The 18,973-nt window shown below is 49.8% G+C and overlaps 1 protein-coding gene across 2 annotated transcripts in view; it reads right to left on the bottom strand.

The window, feature by feature from the left end:
- LOC140729236 (solute carrier family 2, facilitated glucose transporter member 4-like) overlaps positions 1-18,973 on the bottom strand; it is a 61,945-nt gene that overhangs the window by 26,243 nt on the left and 16,729 nt on the right. For both annotated transcript variants that reach the window (XM_073048786.1, XM_073048785.1), the window contains exons 2-3: positions 11,795-11,890; positions 1,052-1,227 (exon numbers count right to left, since the gene is read on the bottom strand). In XM_073048786.1, the coding sequence (XP_072904887.1) occupies positions 1,052-1,227; positions 11,795-11,890 (272 nt within the window). The remainder of the gene's footprint in view (positions 1-1,051; positions 1,228-11,794; positions 11,891-18,973) is intronic.

Consider the following 18,973-nt stretch of genomic DNA (forward strand, 5'->3'; position numbering starts at 1 on the left):
ACCACCGCCATCACGAAGAGTGGGGCTAGTTCATTAGAAGTTTAAGGAGACTTAATACATTGCCAAAAACTCTAGCAAACTTCCACAGAAGTTCAGCGGAGACGTTCTGACTGGTGGCACCACCTTTTGGTACAGAGGCTCCGAATGCAGAGGATCGCAAGAGGCCACAGAGAGCTGTAGACCCAGCCATCTCTGATGCTCTCACAGTCAAGGACACCTTCGAGAGGCAGCCTCTCAAGAAAGCGGTATCCATCGTTAAAGACCATTTGGGGCAGGTGTGGAAGACTGAGGGGCGATTTGATAGAGCTATACAAAATTATGATAGAGTAAATGCCAGCAGGTTTTTTCCACTGAGGTTGGGTAGGCCTACAACTATAGGTCATGGGTTAAGGGTGAAAGGTAAAAAGTTTAAGAGGAGCATGAGGGGACACTTCTTCTCTCAGAGGGTGCTGAGAGGGGGGAATGAGCCGCCAGCACAAGTGGTGCACACGAGCTTCAAAGTTCAAACTTCAACGTTTAAGAGAAGTTTGGATAGGTACATGGATGGGAGGGTATGGAGGGCTATGGTCCTGATGCAGGTCGATGGGAGTAGGCGGTTTAAATGGCTCAGCATGGACTAGATGGGCTGAAGGGCCTGTTTCTGTGCTGTACTTTTCTATGACCCTCTTCTCATTACTACCAGCAGAGAAGAGATTCCCACACTCAATGTTTTAGGAACAGCTTCTTCCCCTCCATCACAAAATAACTGATTTCAAACATACATCAGTGACAATAACCCTGACTGCGACCCCCTCTACACATCTGCCCTCCTCATGAAGAGTGAATGGGTAGTGTTGGGACAAGGAAAACCCTTCTCCCCCCACCCCATCTCAAGTCCCAAGGGTCCTGAGGTCAACCGTGAAGTTTTAACCACAATATGGCTCCTGGTTAACACTGAGACAGTTGTGGAGGTGGTGGTGGGGTGGGGAGGGGGGGCAGTGTTAAAATCAACTCCAATGTGGTCCTGGCTTCCCCGAGCTCTCTCTCCTTCTCCCGCCCTGGCCGGGCCTACCTTCCCAGCCACTCAGCGAGTGTTCCCACCAGGAATGAGGATACCATCCCACCGACGGAAAAGATGGCCACCGACAGGCTCCACAGCATGGTGAGCAACGACTGGTCAATGGGCTGCGGGTGCTCAACGCCCGTCTGCCGCTCCATCCAGGTCTTGTTGTAGCTTTGCTCGATGATCTGCAGAGGAGCAAGGGTGTCCCGGGGAGGGAGTGGAATGGAGGAAGGTCGGGGGTGGAGAAAGTTCAGTTAGTTAATCAATTTCAAGTTAAATTGTCACTCAGCCATACACATAAATACAGCCAAATGAAACGGTGTTCCTCTGGGGCCAAGGTGCAGAACAAATACCAACACTCACACACAGCACATATAATTATGACAGCAGAATAACAGTTACAAAAACACAATATATAGCCCAAGTCGCTGAGCGGCATGGCCTGCAGGATGTTGTCCTGAAGCCACGTTTCCGCAAGAACAGCCCGCAGCAGTTCCTCATATCACCACAGACGGAGGCAAGTAACACACACAAACTGATCGAGGAGCTCAGCAGGCCAGGCAGCGTCTACAGAAAAGAGTCCAGTCGACGTTTCGGGCCGAGGCCCTTCATCGGGCCTGCTGAGCTCCTCCGGCACTGTGTGTGCGTGTTGCTTGGATTGCCAGCATTTGCAGATTCCCTCTTGGTTGTGACAGATGAAGGTAATCCAGCTTGTCTCCCTCCAAGCGAACACTGGAGGGCACTGCTGGGAGGGGCCAGCCCCCAACCCAGCGCAGAATCCAGCAGCTGTGGCAGTGGGCATCACAACTTCCAATCCCATACACCGTGGTGCACAGGGCAATTCACAATGCAGGGTGCAGTCACGCACGCGCACACAGAGTCAGACACCCAGTCAAACTCACACTCGCAGAGACTGGGGAATATCCGGTCTCCCACAGAGCTTAGGGAACAGATAAACACGAGATTCTGCAGACGCTGGAAATCCAGAGCAACACACACAAAATGCTGGAGGATCTCAGCAGGTCAGGCAGCATCTACGGGAATGAATAAATGGCTAACGTTTCAAAGTCCCGACGGAGGGTGGCATGGTAGTGTAGTGGTTAGCACAACGCTTTAGAGTACAGGCGACCCGGGTTCGATTGTACGTTCTCCCCGTGACTGTGTGGGTTTCCTCCCACAGTCCAAGGACATACCGGTTAATTGGTCATTATAAATTGTCCTGTGATTAGGCTAGGATTAAATCAGGGGATAGTTTCTTAAGGTTGTTAGAGCTGGGGGAGTTAGTAAGGATCAGCTCTCACTACCTATTAAATGCTCCCAATGGCATGCGCCTCAAATAGCTTCTGACAACCAAATCCAGCTCCTGGCCTTCACGTGTGGCTTAGCTACTAAGCCTGACAGAATCATATCTACTGACAGGAGAGGGGCAAAGGCAGGTTACTGGCACCTTAAAACCAGTTACCTTGGGCAGATGGGACTCGTCAGCCATCGTTGGCAGCTCATCTAGAAGGGAACTCTGTACTCAAACCTCCACTGCCTTGTTGTTATACCCACTCACGGGGAGGGCTTCGGGAGTGAACCCCCGAGGGAAAAATCCAGAGCTGGAGTCCCTAAGACAGTCCTACGTTGAGTTCAACGCTGACTGGCAACTCCTGCGACACCGCCGGTGTCAAACTGTATCGGTCTCTGCCGTTCCTTTGGGTTCATCAGAAGTGTGGAGAGGGGGGAGCTTCCCGCACGGGCAACAGCTCACCATATCGTACTGCCCAGGCTTGTGTTTCCAGACAGCCAGGGTGAATATATCCACGGCCAACCCAGTTCAACGGAGGCCTCAAAAATCAGGGGATTGCTGGGCGGCACAGCTCAAGGCCTATTCCACGATGTATCTCAAAATAAAAATTAACGGGTTTCGACCTAAAACGTTAACTGTTTATTCATTTCCATAGATGCTGCCTGACTCGCTAAGCTCCCCTAGCTTTGTGTGTGTGTTGGGGAATACAATGCAGTGTTCAAGTGCAGGAGATGGGATGTTATGTTGAAGTTGTATACTACATTGGTGAGGTCTAATTTAGAGTATTGTGTCCAGTTCTGATCACCGACCTACAGGAAAAATATAAATAAGGTTGAAAGAATACAGAGAAAACTTACGAGGATGTTGTGGGGTCCGGAAGACCTGAGTTATAAGGAAAGACCGAATAGGTTAGGACTGTATTATTTAGAATGTAGAAGATTGAGTGGAGATTCGATAGAGGTATACAAAATTATGAGGGGTATAGGTAGGGTAAATGCAAGCAGGCCTTTTGCTCTGAGGTTGGGTGGGACTGCAACTAGAGGTCATGGGTTAAGGGTAGAAGGTGACAAGTTTAAGGGGAACAGGAGGGGAAACTTCTTCACTCAGAGGGTGGTGAGAGTGTGGAATGAGCTGCCAGCACAAGTGGGGTTTGAGATTTTGATTTCAAGGTTTAAGAGAAGTTTGGATGGGTACATGGACGGGAGGGGTGTGGAGTGCTCGGTCCGGGTGCAGACCGCAAGGCCTGTTTCTACGCTGTACTTTACTCCGAATCTATACATTCGGGATCCCATACAGAGACTGGAGAGGGAATATATTACGGTATTTATTCAGGGACAGTCACGCGGATGTGGAGAATTTATTATTGCCGAGGCAGTATTTTCACTCCAGGGAGGAATATCGTCCTTTGATGTATAGGTCGACCCGACTCAGAATGGTTAATATGATCCCCTCTCCGGCAGCTGTCTTATGTCCCGCTGTGTTTTCCACACACTTTCACACCTCCTCCTCCAGCTCCCCGAATCCACCCCCTCTCCTCGCCAGCACCTTTAGGCCAGACCCTCAGCCCTTCACACTATCAGTTCACTCCTGCCCAGACTCGGTTTGAGTGTGGAATGCTTAGTTTTAGCACCGTTGTGGAAACTGAGTGTGTTCTTGTGTTCCCGCTGGTCCGTGTTTACCGATCACACAAAAAGCTAGGGGAGGGTGAGTGCCGTGAGAATTTCCCCCACTCCACGGGGCGCAGAATGGGACACAGACTCGGGGTAAGGGGCTTACCCATTTCGGAAGGAGAACAGGACAAGAGGGCTGTGTGAATCGCTGGAAATCTCTATCCCAGGGAGCTGGGAGTCAGAGTCACAGAGCACACCCGAGGCAGGCGGACTGTTTGTTCTGTGGGACAATCAAAGGTCAAAGGGCAACAGGCAAGGAGCTGGCACAAAGGCTAAGATCATTTCACCCTGATCTTGTTTGTATGTGCAGCAGAAGTGAAGAGTCAAATGGCCTCCTCATCCAACTTCCAATGCATCTCTAGCTGTGTGCACGCGTAGTCTGTTTTCACATTTTGTGCCTCAGTGAGTGCACACACCTATCATAGAGTACAGCATAGAAATAGGCCCTTTAGCCCATCGAGTCCATGCTGAAACCATTTAAAACTGCCTATTCCCACTGATCTGCTCCGGGACCACAGCCCTTCACACCCTATCATCCATGTACCTATCCAAACTTCTTTTAAATGTTGAAATCAAGCTCGCATGCATCACTGTTCCCCTTAAACTTTTAACCTTTCACCCTTAAACCATGACCCCTGGTTGTAGTCCCTCCCAACCTCCATGGAAAAAGCCTGCTTGCCCTATGTATACCTCTAATCAAATCTTCCCTCAATCTTCTACATTCCAAGGAATAAAGTCCTAACCTTTGTGTGTCTTTGTGTGTTTAGTTAGTGCATATTGTAGTAAGCGTGCAATTAATTTACACGCATCAGCACACACACATACACGTGTGTAAATGAGCACACATGTCCTCGTGCTTAGAACAATGCAGTGCCAAACCAACGAAATTGGTAATCAAATCCCAAACAAACTAATCCTTTTTGCCTGTATACTCTCCATATCACTGCCTTCCCTGCATTTTTGCGTGCTTAGCTAAGAGGGTCATAAATGCCTCGAACATATTTGCCTCTACCACCACCCCCTCCGTGTGTGTGCCATGTGATGTCCTTGTGAGTGAATGTATGTGATTATCTGAAGACGTGGAGAAATAGGGTTCATTTCAAAATGGGAAATATATCTGCGTGTTGGCTTCTCACCACCCACCGGGGTGACATGGTGGCGTGGTGGTTAGAACAACGCTTTACAGTACCGGGTTCAAATCCCGAAAGGTGTTAGTACATTCTCCCGTGACCGCGCGGGTTTCCTCCGGGTGCTCTGGTTTCCTCCCACAGTCCAAAGACGTACCGGTTGGTAACTGGTCATTGTAAGTTGCCACACGTTTGGGATAGGACTAAATCGGGGGATTGCCGGCAGTAGGAGCAGTAGGCCTGTCTTGTGCTGTACTTTCTGTGCATCTGAGCGAGCGACAGGACTATGAACATTTGTCTGTGTCTGTGGGGGTGGAGGAGTTTGTGTGATTATATATGTGTGAGTGTGCCTGTCTCTGGGCGTGGGTCTCTCCACACCTGTATTTGTGGACAACAGCCTGAGATTCAGTGTGTGTGACAGACTCTGTTCCTATTACAGACCGCCCACCCCCCCACATGCACACGGAGAGCCTGGCGAGGACATCTCCGTTGTGGAGCCTCCGCCCCCTCCCTCAGACGCCCACCCACCAAGCTGGGCCTGACCCCCCCCACCCCCTGGGGGAGGCGGAGCAGAGGAGGGTAGGGGATGGGACACCATCTAGAGAGGAGTTGTACCCCTGTAGAGGGCGCGGGGCCACTCCCAGCTCAGAGCGGTGGCCCCACCTCGCCCCGTGACCTTGCCGACCCACCAGTTTGTTTACAACCACCGACAGACGAGCCACACCCCCCCCCCCACCCCCCATGGCTGGTCATGGGTATCAGACACAGCCGTAACACATGCCCAGCACCTGACCGATTGTGTCAGCCCTGCCCACAGCCGTCAGCACTGAAGCACAGTTAACCCTTTCCCAGCACCCCGTCACCCCGCCCGTCCCTGTCCCTCGTTTCTGAACCTTTACCTCATGGATCTTTCCCTCCTTCTCTACCTCTCCCTCTCTTTCTTTGTCTCTCACCTCCTCTACCATTTTCTTACACACTTTCCCTCCTGACCCTATCTCTTCCTCTTTCTTTCACTCCTTCCCTACTTTTCTCTCCCCCACACACACCTTTTTCGCCCATCTTTCCCCCCTCGCTCTCATTCACCTACCTTCCCTTCCACTCCCTCCCACTCCTTTAACCACTCCATTTCTCTGTGTCTGATGGGTGATAGGAACAGTGCAGGGTCCCTCAGATCCTCGAGCCCACCACTCAAATATTCCATCCACTCCCAGATCTAACTGCATCTCAGCCCAATCCCCGTGAGAGGGAGGAAGGGGTTTAGAAGAAAAGGGAGAGAGGTGGTTGAGGGAGTGCAGGGTGCTGGGAAAGGGTTAACTGTGCCTCAGCGCTGACGGCTGTGGGCAGGGCTGGCACAGTCGGTCAGGTGCCGGGCATGTGTTGTGGCTGTGTCCGTGGCACTGATACCCGTGACCGGTCACGGGAGGACCTGGCTGTCAGTGGGTGTAAACAGACGGGTCGTCAAGGTTACGGGCACGGTGGGGCCATCGCTCTGAGCTGGGAGAGTCCCCCGTGCCCTTCGGAAGGGTTCAACCCCTCTCAGGGTGGAGCGTCCCATTCCCCACCCTCACCTGCCCTCCCCAAGGGGGCTGAGGGGGGCCCAGCCTAGCGGGTGGACATCTGAGGGAAGGGGTGGAGGGAGGTTCAGGAAGCAGCTCCACAACTGAGGCGTCACTGCCAGGCCGACTGTGCATGTGTGTGGGGGGTGGGGGGGGTCGGTGACCCCACACAGACCTGTCATATGACAGACATAGTCATGCACACTCAAACACAGGCTGGTCTCCACGATCACAGGCGTGGAGAAACACTGGGACACAGCTGTATCAATCTGCCTCGGCTTTACTTCCAGTACTGGGTCACCATCAGTTACCCGGCCCACACAGGACTGGTAGGGTGGGATTGTTCTTCCAGCAGCCAGCACAGACCTGATGGAACAAATGGCCCCCTCCTGTGGTGTAAGTAGTGGTTTTTTTTTGTGGGAGAATTTGAAATTTTCCAACTAAAATTTCTTTCTGTTTTTTGGAATCTTAGCTCCAATCTCCAGAACTGGAATAAACACTCTCTCTCATCCAGTCAGTTCCACCTAATTCTAGAAAACATGAATCCCTTTTGTGCGTCACAGTCCAGAGGAAACACCGGATTGCCTGGAGGGAGAGAGTTTGAAAGGAGCAAGTGGAGGCCACAGTCCCAAGGAGACATCAGATTGTGCAGACGGACAGAGATTTTAAAAGAAGCGAATGAGCAGTCGATACTTTTTGCATGTGACAGTCACCAGGGAGACATAGGGTTGTGCGCTGTCCAAGGACTAAGAAAAACAAGCTAGGTTTAACTAGAGCAGCTAATATGTGAGTGGGCCAGTGTTGGAGTGGGGAGTTCAGAGACGCAGGCCGTAGGTACATACTTTTTCATTATGTATTCTTTATTCCTTTCTTATTGCACATTTAGAGCAGTGGGGCTGCCAGGCCGGATAGTGGAATGCCCCTCTTGCAGGATGTGGGAAGGTAGGGAAACGATTACAACTGTGAGAAGTGCACCCAGCTGCAGCTTCTAATATACTGTGTTAGGGAGATGGAGCTGGAACTGGATGAACTCCGGATCACCCGGGAGGCTGAGGGGGTTGATAGACAGGACATACAGGGAGGTAGTTACACCCAATTGTAACTGGGTGACCGTCAAGAGGGGGAAAGGTGGTGGACAGCCAGTGCAGAGTACCCCTGTGGCCGTTCCCCTCAACAACAGGTATGGATAGCGTTGAGGGATAACCTAGCACAAGAAAGCCACAACAGTCAGGTCTGTCACTGAGCCTGGCTCTGTGACTCAGAAGGGAAGGGGAGAGAAGAGGTGAGCTGTCATGATAGGGAAATCATTAGTTAGGGGAACAGAAAGGAGATCTGTGGATGAGAATGAGATTCCCAGAGGGGACGTAGCCTTCCCAGTGCCAGGGTCTGGGACAACTCAGATCAACTCTACAGTGGGGGTGTGAAGAGCCCGAGGTTGTGGTCCACATCGGTGCCGATGACATAGGAGGGATGGGTGATGAGGCCCTGCATAGGGAGTTCAGGGAGTTAGGTGCTAAATTAAAGGGCAGGGCCTCCAGGGTTGTGATCTCAGGATCGCTGCCCAGGTCATGTGCGAATGAGGCCAAAAATAGGATGATTATAAGTTTAACACATGGCTAAGGAGTTAGCGTATTGTTGCCATTAGTGAGACTTGGTTGCAGCTCAATATTCCGGGGGTTCTATTGTTCTAGGTGTGACAGAGCAGGAAGGATTAAAGGAAGGGGTGTCATTTCTAGTCAGAGAAAATATCACGGCAGTGTTCAGTCAGGACAGACTGGAGAACTTGTCTAGTGAGGCATTATGGGTGGAACTGAGAAATGAGAAAGGTATGGCCACTTTATGGGAATAAATTATAGACCACCCAATGGTCCAAGGTATTTGGAGGAGTAAATTTGTAGAGAGATCGCAGAATTTTGCAAGAAACATAAGGTTGTGATAGTGGGTAGTTTTAACTCTCCACATATTGACTGGGACTCCCAAACTGTAAAAGGGCTGGAAGGGATAGAGTTTGTTCAGGAAAGGAAAAGTTCCTGAGCCAGTAAAAAGAAATTCCAACTAGAGAGTGTGATAATAGATCTCCTACTAGGGAAGGAGAGAGGGCAGGTGACTGGAGTTTGTGTAGTGGAACACTTTGCATCCAGTGATCATAATGCTGTTAGTTTCAAGGTCATTAAGAAAAAGAATAGGTCTGGTTCACAGGTTGAGACTCTAAATTGGAGAAAAGCCAACGTTGATGGTATCAGAAAGGATCTGGCAAGAGTAGATGGGGTCAGGCTGTTTTCGGGAAGTGGGAGGACTGCAGAAGTAAAATTTTACGTGAATATTCCTCTCAGAAGAACAGGTTTAGGGAACCATGGTTTTCAAGTCTTGGTGAAGAAAAAGGAGGTACAGGCAGGTAAGAACAAATGAGGTACTTGAGGAGTATAAGAAATGCTAGGGAACACTTAATAAGGAAATCATGAGGGCTAAAAGAAGACGCGAGGTTGTTCCAGCAGACAAGGTGAAGGTGAATCAGGGCTTCTGCAGATAACTTAAAAGCAAAAAGGTAACATGGGACAAACTTGGTACTCTGGAAGATTAAAAAGATAACCTATGTGTGGAGCTGAAAGAGATAGAGGAGATCTTAAATGGATTTTTTGCATCTGTATTTGCTCTGGAGATGGAGACAGAGTCTATAGACGTGAGGCAAAGCAACAGTTAGGTCCTGGTCCCTCTACGGATTACAGAGGAGGAGGTGTTTGCTGTCCTGAGGCAAATCAGGGTGGAGAAATCCCCTGTTCCCTTGGACCCTTTGGGAGGCCAGTGCAGAAGTTGCCGAGGCCCGAGGGGAGATCCTCGACCACGAGCTAACGTGCTCTGTTGTTTAAGAAAGGCTCTAAGAATAAGTCAGGAAACTAAGGGTGCTGAGCATGACACAGGGAAGTCATTAGAACATATTTTAAGAGACCGGATATATAAGTATTTAGACAGATGGACTGACTAGGGTTGGTCAACATGGCTTTGTGTGTGGTAGGTTGGGTCTAACCAGTTTTATAGAGTTTTTCAAGCAAGTTACCAGGAAGGCTGATGAAGGCAAAGCAGTGGATGTTATCTGCAAGGCCTTTGACAAAGCCACACATGGGAGGTTGGTCAAGAAGGTTCAGTCGCTTGACATTCAAGATGAGGTAGTAAATTGGATTAGGCATTGGTTTTGTGGGAGAATCCGGAGAGTGGTAGTAGATGGTTGCCCCTCTGACTGGAGAGCTGTGACTGGTGGAGTGTTACAGGAATCGGTGCTGGGTCCTCTGTTGTTTGTCATCTATAATCAATAATGTGGATGATAATGTGGTTAACTGGATCAGCAACTGTGCAGATGACACCAAGATCAGGGATGTAGTGGACAGTAAGGAAGGTCACCATGGCCTGCAGCAGGATCTGGACCAGCTGGAAAAATGGACTGAAAAATGGCAGATGAAGTTTAATGCAGACAAGTGTGAGGTAGAAACTTTGGTAGAAACAACCAGGGTAGGTCTTACACAGTGAATAGTCGGGCACTGAGGAGTGCTGTAGAACAAAGCGGCTTGGGAATACAGGTACCTAATTAATTGAAAGTAGCATCACCGGTAGATTGGGTCGTAAAGAAAGTTTTTGGCACACTGGCCTTCATATATTGAGTACGGGAGATGGGATGTTGTGTTGAAGTTGTATGAAATGTTGGTGAGGACTTACTTGGAGTATTAGGTGCAATTTTGGTCATTGACCTACAGGAAAAATGTAAATAAGGTTGAAAGAGTACAGAGAAAATTTACAAGGATGTTGTTAGGACTTGAGTTATAGGGAAAGGTTGAATAGGTTAGGACTTTATTCCTTACAATGTAGAAGACTGAGGGGAGATTTGAAGGAGGTATACAAGATTACAAGTGGAATAGATAGGGTAAATGCAAGCAGGCTTTTTCCACTGAGGTTGGGCGAGATGACAACTAGAGCTCATGGGTTAAGAGTGAAAGGTGAAATGTTTAAGGGGAACACGAGGGGAAGCTTCTTCATTCAGCGGGTGGTGAGAGTGTGGAACAAGCTGCAGTGCAAGTGGAGGAAGTGGGTTCCATTTCAGCATTTAAGAGAAATTTGGATAGGTATATAGATAGTAGGGGCTATGGTCCAGTTGCAGGTCGATGTTAGTAGGCAGTTTAAGCGGTTTGCACAGATTAGATGGGCCAAAGGGCCTGTTTCTGCGCCATAGTATCCTGTGACTCCATGACTAATCTCTGCTAAACTATTGAGGCTTCTAGGAATATAGTCTGGTTTCCATAACCTCGTCCATAATTCATCCTGGGAATACTATACTGCCTTACTCTGCTTCCACTGAGGGGCAAGATATGCATCCTACCTCTCCCTCTCTGTCTTTTTCTCCCTTCATGGACTCATACAGCACAGAAACTGGCCCTTTGGCCCACCGAGTCTGTGCCGTCCATTTACACTGACTTCATTTTGCTGCGTCCACAGTCCCACCAACTCCCCACTGATTCCACACCTCAATCACACCAGCAGCAAAATATACAGAGGCGAATTAACCCAGCGGCCCAGCAGGTTGCTGGGATGAGAGATAAAACCGGAGTGTCTGAGGCAGGGGGAAGCCACACGGTCACAGGGAGAGGGTGCAAACTCCAAAATCCCCTTCTATGTCTTGTGTCATCTCTGGCACTCCATCAAGTTCATCCTCATTTTCAGTCTCCCTTTTGCTTTCTCCCCCCCCCACCCTCACTATTTCAATTCTCACTCCCTCATACTCTCCTTCAATCTCACTCTCACATTCTCACTTTCTTTCAATCTCTTAATCTCTCTCACTCTTTCAATCTCTCTCACTCACACTCTTTCTTGCCTCTTTCACTCACTCTCACACTCTTTCACTCTCTCTTTTTCAAACTTACCCTCACACTCTCTCTCTCTCAATCTTCCTCTCCCTCTCACTCTCACGTGCTCCCCCTCTCAGTCTCTCTCTCACTCTCGATCTCCCTCTCACACTCTCTCTTAATCTCTCATAGCTCTCAGTAACACACTCTGTTCCACATACACTCTCTCATATTTCACATGTCATGCTCCTTTTCCCTCCCTCTCCCTCTCTCTCTCACCTTCTGAGGAGCATTGATGACACCAATGTTGTACCCGAACTGCAGGGATCCCAGTACAGCTGTGCACACGGCCAAGATCAGGGACCCTGTGACTCGCTGTAATACAGGAAGAAAGAAGAACGCATTAGGGTAACAGAAAATGTTCTCCCCCAAATTATTTTCAATTCCTGCCCCTCACAAACATGAACAGACAAATTTCCATATAAACTGTCCTATCTCACACTCCCAGGGTCAGACACAGAGTGAATCTCCCTCCACACCGTCCCATCACACACTCCCAGGGTCAGACACAGAGTGAATCTCCCTCTACACCGTCCCATCACACACTCCCAGGGTCAGACACAGAGTGACACTCCCTCCACACCGTTCCATCACACTCTCCCAGGGTCAGGCACAGAGTGAAGCTCCCTCTACACTGTCCCATCACACACTCCCAGGGTCAGACACAGAGTGACACTCCCTCCACACCGTCCCATCACACACTCCCAGGGTCAGACACAGAGTGAAGCTCCCTCCACACTGTCCCATCACTCACTCCCAGGGTAAGACACAGAGTGAAGCTCCCTCTGCACTGTCCCATCACACACTCCCAGGGTCAGACACAGAGTGAAGCTCTCTTTACACTGTCCCATCACACACTCCCAGGGTCAGACACAGAGTGAAGCTCCCTCTACACCGTCCCATCACACAGTCCCAGGGTCAGACACAGAGTGAAGCTCCCTCTACACTGTCCCATCACACACTCCCAGGGTCAGACACAGAGTGAAGCTCCCTCTACACCGTCCCATCACACACTCCCAGGGTCAGACACAGAGTGAAGCTCCCTCTACACTGTCCCATCACACACTCCCAGGGTCAGACACAGAGTGAAGCTCCCTCTACATTGTCCCATCACACACTCCCGGGACAATCAAGTATGTAAACATGACAACCCTCTAAGTCTCTCTTCTCCATGTAATATTCAATGTTGTTTTTGTACCTCCCACAAACACTTGAGGGGCATAAAAAGTATGAATGCACAACGTCTTCATCCCAAGGTTGTGTTATGGTTGTTAGGAACTAGAGGACTAGGGAGCTAGAGGGCATGGACTTAAGGTGAAAGGGGAAGGTTTAATAGGAACCTGAAGGGTAATGTTTCACCAGGGGGTGGTGAGTGTGTGGAATTAGGAGCAAAGAGAGGCCACTTGGTCCCCTGAGCCTGCCCCGTCATTCATCAAGATTGTGGCTGGCTTTTGACTTCAGTGCCATTTTCAAACATACAGAAGTATGTATGTGGTATACAACCTTGAGATTTGTCTTCTCCAGACAGTCACAAAACAAAGAACCAGCCCTTTCAAAGAAAAACATCCAATATCAAAACCCCTCACATGCAAAAAGTATTGCACAAACAGCAACAAGAGTGAAAACGCAGAATCGAAGGGCATGTTTCAGTCCAGTTCAGCTCAGCGTTCACTATCTGCAGCCTGCCCCAATTCCAAAATCACCCAAAAGTAGAGACAAAAGAGTCACCAGAACTAGAACACACCATAAAAATGAATTAAGGTCCAAATCTACAATCAGGATGGTGGTGTAGTGGCATCAGCTCTGGACTTCAAGGCAGATGGTCCTGAGTTCAAACCCAGTCGGGTCCCAACCTGGGCCGCAGCAGAATCTGCATGAAGAAAGGCCTGGCAATCTACTTCCGTATCTCTCCATGAGAACACTATGGACCCTGTGGTCATCATGAGGTCACGAACAGTCGGACTCGACTGAACAAGGAACAATCCGTATGATTTAAACCTTGCTCCAGCACCAACCACCGACAGCATCGAGGAAGAGAAAGGGATCATTCAAACACAAGGACCTTCCCTCAGTCTCAGCGAGCGAGAGACTGCCCCACACAGACGCCTTATCCCGCAGCAGGAACACTTGCTCACCTTCCGCACCCATCTCGATGACTTCCATTTTCCTCGGTGCTTCAATTGACAAGAGATGGAATCGATCGTGGGCCTGGCACACATCCTCAATCCCCACCATTGTCCAGAAACCGATCAACCTCTATCTTGAATATACTCAGTGGCCAGGATTCCACAGGCACCCAGGGTACAGAACCCCGAAAGATTGCCAAGCTCTGGGTGGCAGGGTGGGGGAACATCTCTACCAGAGGAGGTACAACTCCCTCTTTCCCTCCGCTAGCTTGTAGGTCATCCTTGGGCAAGGTGTAGCACCTGCTTAGCCTTCCCCCCCACCCCCTCACTCCATAATCAAGGAGCCATGGGGTAGTTGTACGAGCAGCCGGTGCAGATCACAAGTCCTGGTTATGCCAGCACTGACGCCAGGCAGACAATCTCTGAAGAGTATTGATAATGGCTGGGGTCACCCGTCTTGTAAAGACACTGCCCAGAAGAAGGCAATGGCAAACCACTTCTGTAGAAAAATTTGCCAAGAACAAACATGGTCATGGAAAGACCGTGATCACCCACATCATACAACAAGGCACATAATGATGATGTCATATGACATGGCACATAATGATGATGTCATGTGACATGGCACATAATGAATGAATGTTGTCTACTTGTGTTGGCTACAGAAATTCCATGGATGACTGGTGATTCAGCAGTTACATTTCTAGATGATCCATATTGAGCAGGGGTCACCAACCTTTTTAATGTCATGGACCCCTATCATTAATAGAGGCTTCATAGACCCCAGATTGGGAACCCTTGTTCCAAGGAAACAGATTCATTGAGAATGTCCACAAGGAAATTAATATCAGGATTATATATTGTGTCATAAATGTCCTTTGATAATAAATTTATTTTGAATGTTGAGGTGGTTTTCATGGACCCGTCAGAACTCTAATGGTGGAAGGGAACTTCCATCAAAATGTTGAGTGTGTGTCTTCAGGCTCCCGTTCCTCGTCGCTGGTGGTAGTAATGAGAAGAGGGCACGTCCCAGATGGTGAGGGTGTCTCATCATGGATGCTGCCTGAGGCATCACATTTTAAAGAGGGAGGACTGTGCCCTTGACGGAGCTGACTTCGTCTACAACCATCTTTCAACCTATTTCGATCCTGCGTGTTGGAACTGCCGTACCAGACGGTGATGCAACAGCCGGAATGCTCTTTACTGTACATTGGTAGAAATTTGCTCGGGTCTTTGGTGACTCTGCTCACACTCCTAACGAAGTCGAGCTGCGTTCATGGCTTCTTCACACTTGCATCAGTGTACTGGGGCCAAGGCAAATCCTGAGACGTCTTCGGAACGCAGATTCAGAGTTTGCATTGTGGGGAGACACTGACGACACACAGTGCCCACTTTGTTTTCTACCTCCTGAAGCGGCCACTGAGTGTGTGCTTGTGGCCTTCTGCTGATGTAGCCCGTCCACTTCAAGATTCGACACGCTGTGTGTTCAGAGATGCTGCTTTGCACACCATTGTTGTGATGTGTGGTTATCTGAGTTCCAGTCAGCTTAAACCAGTCTGGCCATTCTCCCCTGACCTCTTTCTTTAACAAGATGTTTTCACCCACAGAACTGCCACTCGCTGGAGGTTTGTTTGTTTTTTGCACCATTCTCTGTAAACTCGAGAGACTGTTGTACATGAAAATCCCAGGGATCAGCAGTTCCGGAGATACTTAAACTACCCCGCCTGGCACCAACAATCACTCCACGGTCAAAGTCATTTAGGCCATAAGACATTGGAGCAGAATTAGGCCACTCGGCCCATCAAGTCTGCCCTGCCCTTTGATCATGGCTGATCCATTTCCTTCTCAATACCAGACTCCTGCCTCTTCCTGTAACCTTTCACCCTCTGACTGATCAGGAATTTATCAACCTTCTCCTTAAATATACCCAGTGACTTGGCCTCTACAGCCACCTGTGGCAAAGAATTCCAGAGATTCACCACTCTCCGGCTAAAGAAATTCCACCTCATCTCTGTTCTGAATGGATTTTCCACTATTCTGAGGTTGTGACCTCTGGCCCTAGACTCCCCCACCATAGGAAACATCCTCTCCACATCTATTCTATCAACATTTTTATATCACCTTTCAACATCCGATAGGTTTCAATGAGCCCCCCCCCCCATTTCTTCCAAATTCCAGTGAGTACAGGCCCAGAGCCATCAAACATTCCTCATCTGACAAGCCTTTCAATCCCAGAATTATTTCAATCCTGACGAAGGGTCTCAGCCTGAAATATTGACTGTTTATTCCTCTCCAGAGATGCTGCCTGACCTGCTGAGATCCTCCAGCACTTTCTGTGTGTTCCTCTGGACTTCCAGCATCGGCAGATTTTCTCTTGTTTATAACGACAGTATGACATGTTTAGAACACAGAACAGGAACAGTCCTTTTGGCCCTCAATGTCCATGCTGACCCAGGATGCCAAATTAAACTAAATCTACTGGGCACCAGGGTAGCGCAGTGGTTAGCGCGACGATATTACAGCTCAGGGCATCGGGGTTCAATTCTGATGCCATCTGAATGGAGTTTGTACATCCTCCAAGTGCCCCGGTTTCCTCCCACAGTCCCAAGATCTACCGGTTAGTAGGTTAATTGGCCATTGTAAATTGTCCCGTGATTGGGCCAGGGTTAAGTTGGAATTGCTGGGCGGCGCAACTCAAATGGCCGGAGGGCTTATTCCACCCCGTATCTCAATCAATAAATAAAAATCAGATTCTGCCTCCACACAATCTACATCCTTCTGTATCTGAATCTAACAGTGCCACTCTCGTATCTACCCGTTCCAGGCACCCAGCTCTCTCTGATCAGACTAGATAGGCACTTGGGTCCGGCATGGTCGAGTTGAGCTGTGTGCTGTGGGACTCCATGACGAAGCCTTTTTCTAACGTGGTTCCAGAGCCGTGCCAGTAAAGAGTCATGTCAGGAGGTCTCCAGCCGAGTCACAAGGGGGAGGTATCATCTATCATGTTCGGGTGATTTAAAGCACGGTCTTTGCTGGTATCTATTTTGGGGAGGTGAGGACGAGTGAGACTGAAGGAGTGAGGGAGTGAGGGACACCCAGGGCAATCCTGATCCCAGTTGGTGTGTGTGTGTGTGTGTGTGTGTGTGTGTGTGTGTGTGTGTGTGTGTGTGTGTGTGTGTGTGTGTGTGTGTGTGTGTGTGTGTGTGTGTGTGTGTGTGTGTGAGTGTGTGTGGTGTGTGTGGTGTGTGTGTCTGTGTGTGTGTGAGTGTGTGTGAGTGTGTGTGAGTGTGTGTGGTGTGTCTGTGTGTGTGTGTGTGTGTGTGTGTGTGTGTGTGTGTGTGTGTGTGTGTGTGTGTGTGTGTGTGTGTGTCACACCTCTTTCCCTTACCCTGGGCATCTGACCTCTCACTCTCCTGAACAGCAACCTGGCACTTCACTTACCCCTTGCTCTCCTCTGACCCTTCATCTTCCCCAGCCCACACGACCCTTAACCCACACTTTCCACTGACCCTTCAACTTCCACTGACCTTTCACCCTACATTGACCATTCCCCTTCTCCACTATCCCATCATCCTCCCTTCTCCCTCCATTGACCCATCGCTCTCCCCTGACCCCACACCAATCCCCGTCCACACTCTTCACTCTGTACAGCGCTCACTTTCCACTGAGCCCCCACTTTCCCCTGACTATGGCCCCTCACCCTCACAGATCCCTCACTCTGCACTCACCCATCACCCTGACCTTTCACTCTATACTGACCCCTCACCCTCTGCTGATCTCTTGCCTTCCATTGACCTCTCACCCCACCCTCTCCTGACTTCTCACCTTCCACTGACCCCTCACCCCTTAGCCTCCACCGACCCTCCACCCCCTTGCATTCAGGCTTTACTGAGCAGCTAAAGCCCAGCCAAAGGTCAGAGTCACCTTCAACCTGCCCTTCAGTGCGGCGGGTGACGTAGGGAAAGGTTTGTTTGATTTCCACCCTCTCTGAATGAGATACCTTATCGCTTCCTGCAAACTTCCCCTTGCCACCAATGTCATTTACTCCTCCTCTTTGGGATCTCGTTATCAAAGGCAGGACCAGCAGTTATCGGCCCTCCCTTACTGCCCCTTGTGGAGGTGAGCCGCCTACTGGACTACAGCAGTCCCTCTGGTGAAGGTTTTCCCCTCGTGCCCTCAGGGAGGCAGTCCCAGGTCTCAGACACGGTGACGGTGAAGGAACGACAGTAGGCCTCCAAGTCGGGAAGGTGTGTGGTTTGGAGGGGAACCTGTGGGTGGTGGCATTAACCTGTACCCACGGCCCTCAGGGGTAGGAGGTGTAGGTTACACCAAGGGAAGATCCCTTAAACCATTAGGAGGGTGATGGCACCTAATGACGACTCCTTTGCTTGCATCTTCAGAAACAGCTCTATTTCTATCTTTGATATCTCTTATTTTCCCTTTTAGGGTTCTGAAGACCCTGGCCTGGAGTTACACACTGACTTCGGTTCTTTGCAGAACTGGGACCCGCTCTCAGGGCCTCACGACCAGCCGTTTCTCGATAGGCCGAGGATGCGGCCTGGAAGACCAGCGCGCCTTCAGGGCGCCAGATTCTCGTGGCCCTGGAGGCGGGCGGATTCGAGGTCGGTGCTGCCGCCTGCTGTGTCGTGGGAGCACACGGAAGGTCGGGAGCAGTGAGCTGGCTGCTGGAAAAAGCGACGCAACAGACTTTTAAACCCGCGAGTTGTCTTGTTATGTCTGCCCTCTCGCTGTGAAACGGGACACCTCTGTTTCCCTCATTATGCAGAATCCCAGGTGAAGGAGTAGTCTTTGGGGTTCTGCAAGTCTGTGTCTTTACTGGTGCTTTGCTTCACACTTGAGTGCTCGGTGGGGGGGGGGGGGGGTGCCGATGCTTTTTTTGCTGGTGGGGAGGGTGGGGGGGGTCGTTGCTTTACTGCTGCTTGAGCATGGAAGGGGGGAGCTGGGGGGGCTTGGGGCTCTAACATTTAACTGTCATTCGTTCTTTGGGGCACTCCTCTGTTTTTGTGGATGGTTGTGAAGAAAAAGAATTTCAGGATGTATATCGTATATGTTTCCCCGACGTTACATGTACCTTGTGAAACCTACTGAATCCACAATCTCGAGAAAGAATATAATCCTGATTCAGGTAACCCACCCCCACCCCCGCTGTGTTTCTTTGCCTAGAGTGTGACGCACTAGAGGATGCAAGATCAGAAGGAGAGGTTTGAAGGAGGTGTTTCAGGCAAGTGTTTGTGTTTTTTTTATAAACACA

The sequence above is a fragment of the Hemitrygon akajei genome, chromosome 6 (genome assembly GCF_048418815.1).
Source record: "Hemitrygon akajei chromosome 6, sHemAka1.3, whole genome shotgun sequence".
Lineage (NCBI taxonomy): Eukaryota > Metazoa > Chordata > Chondrichthyes > Myliobatiformes > Dasyatidae > Hemitrygon > Hemitrygon akajei.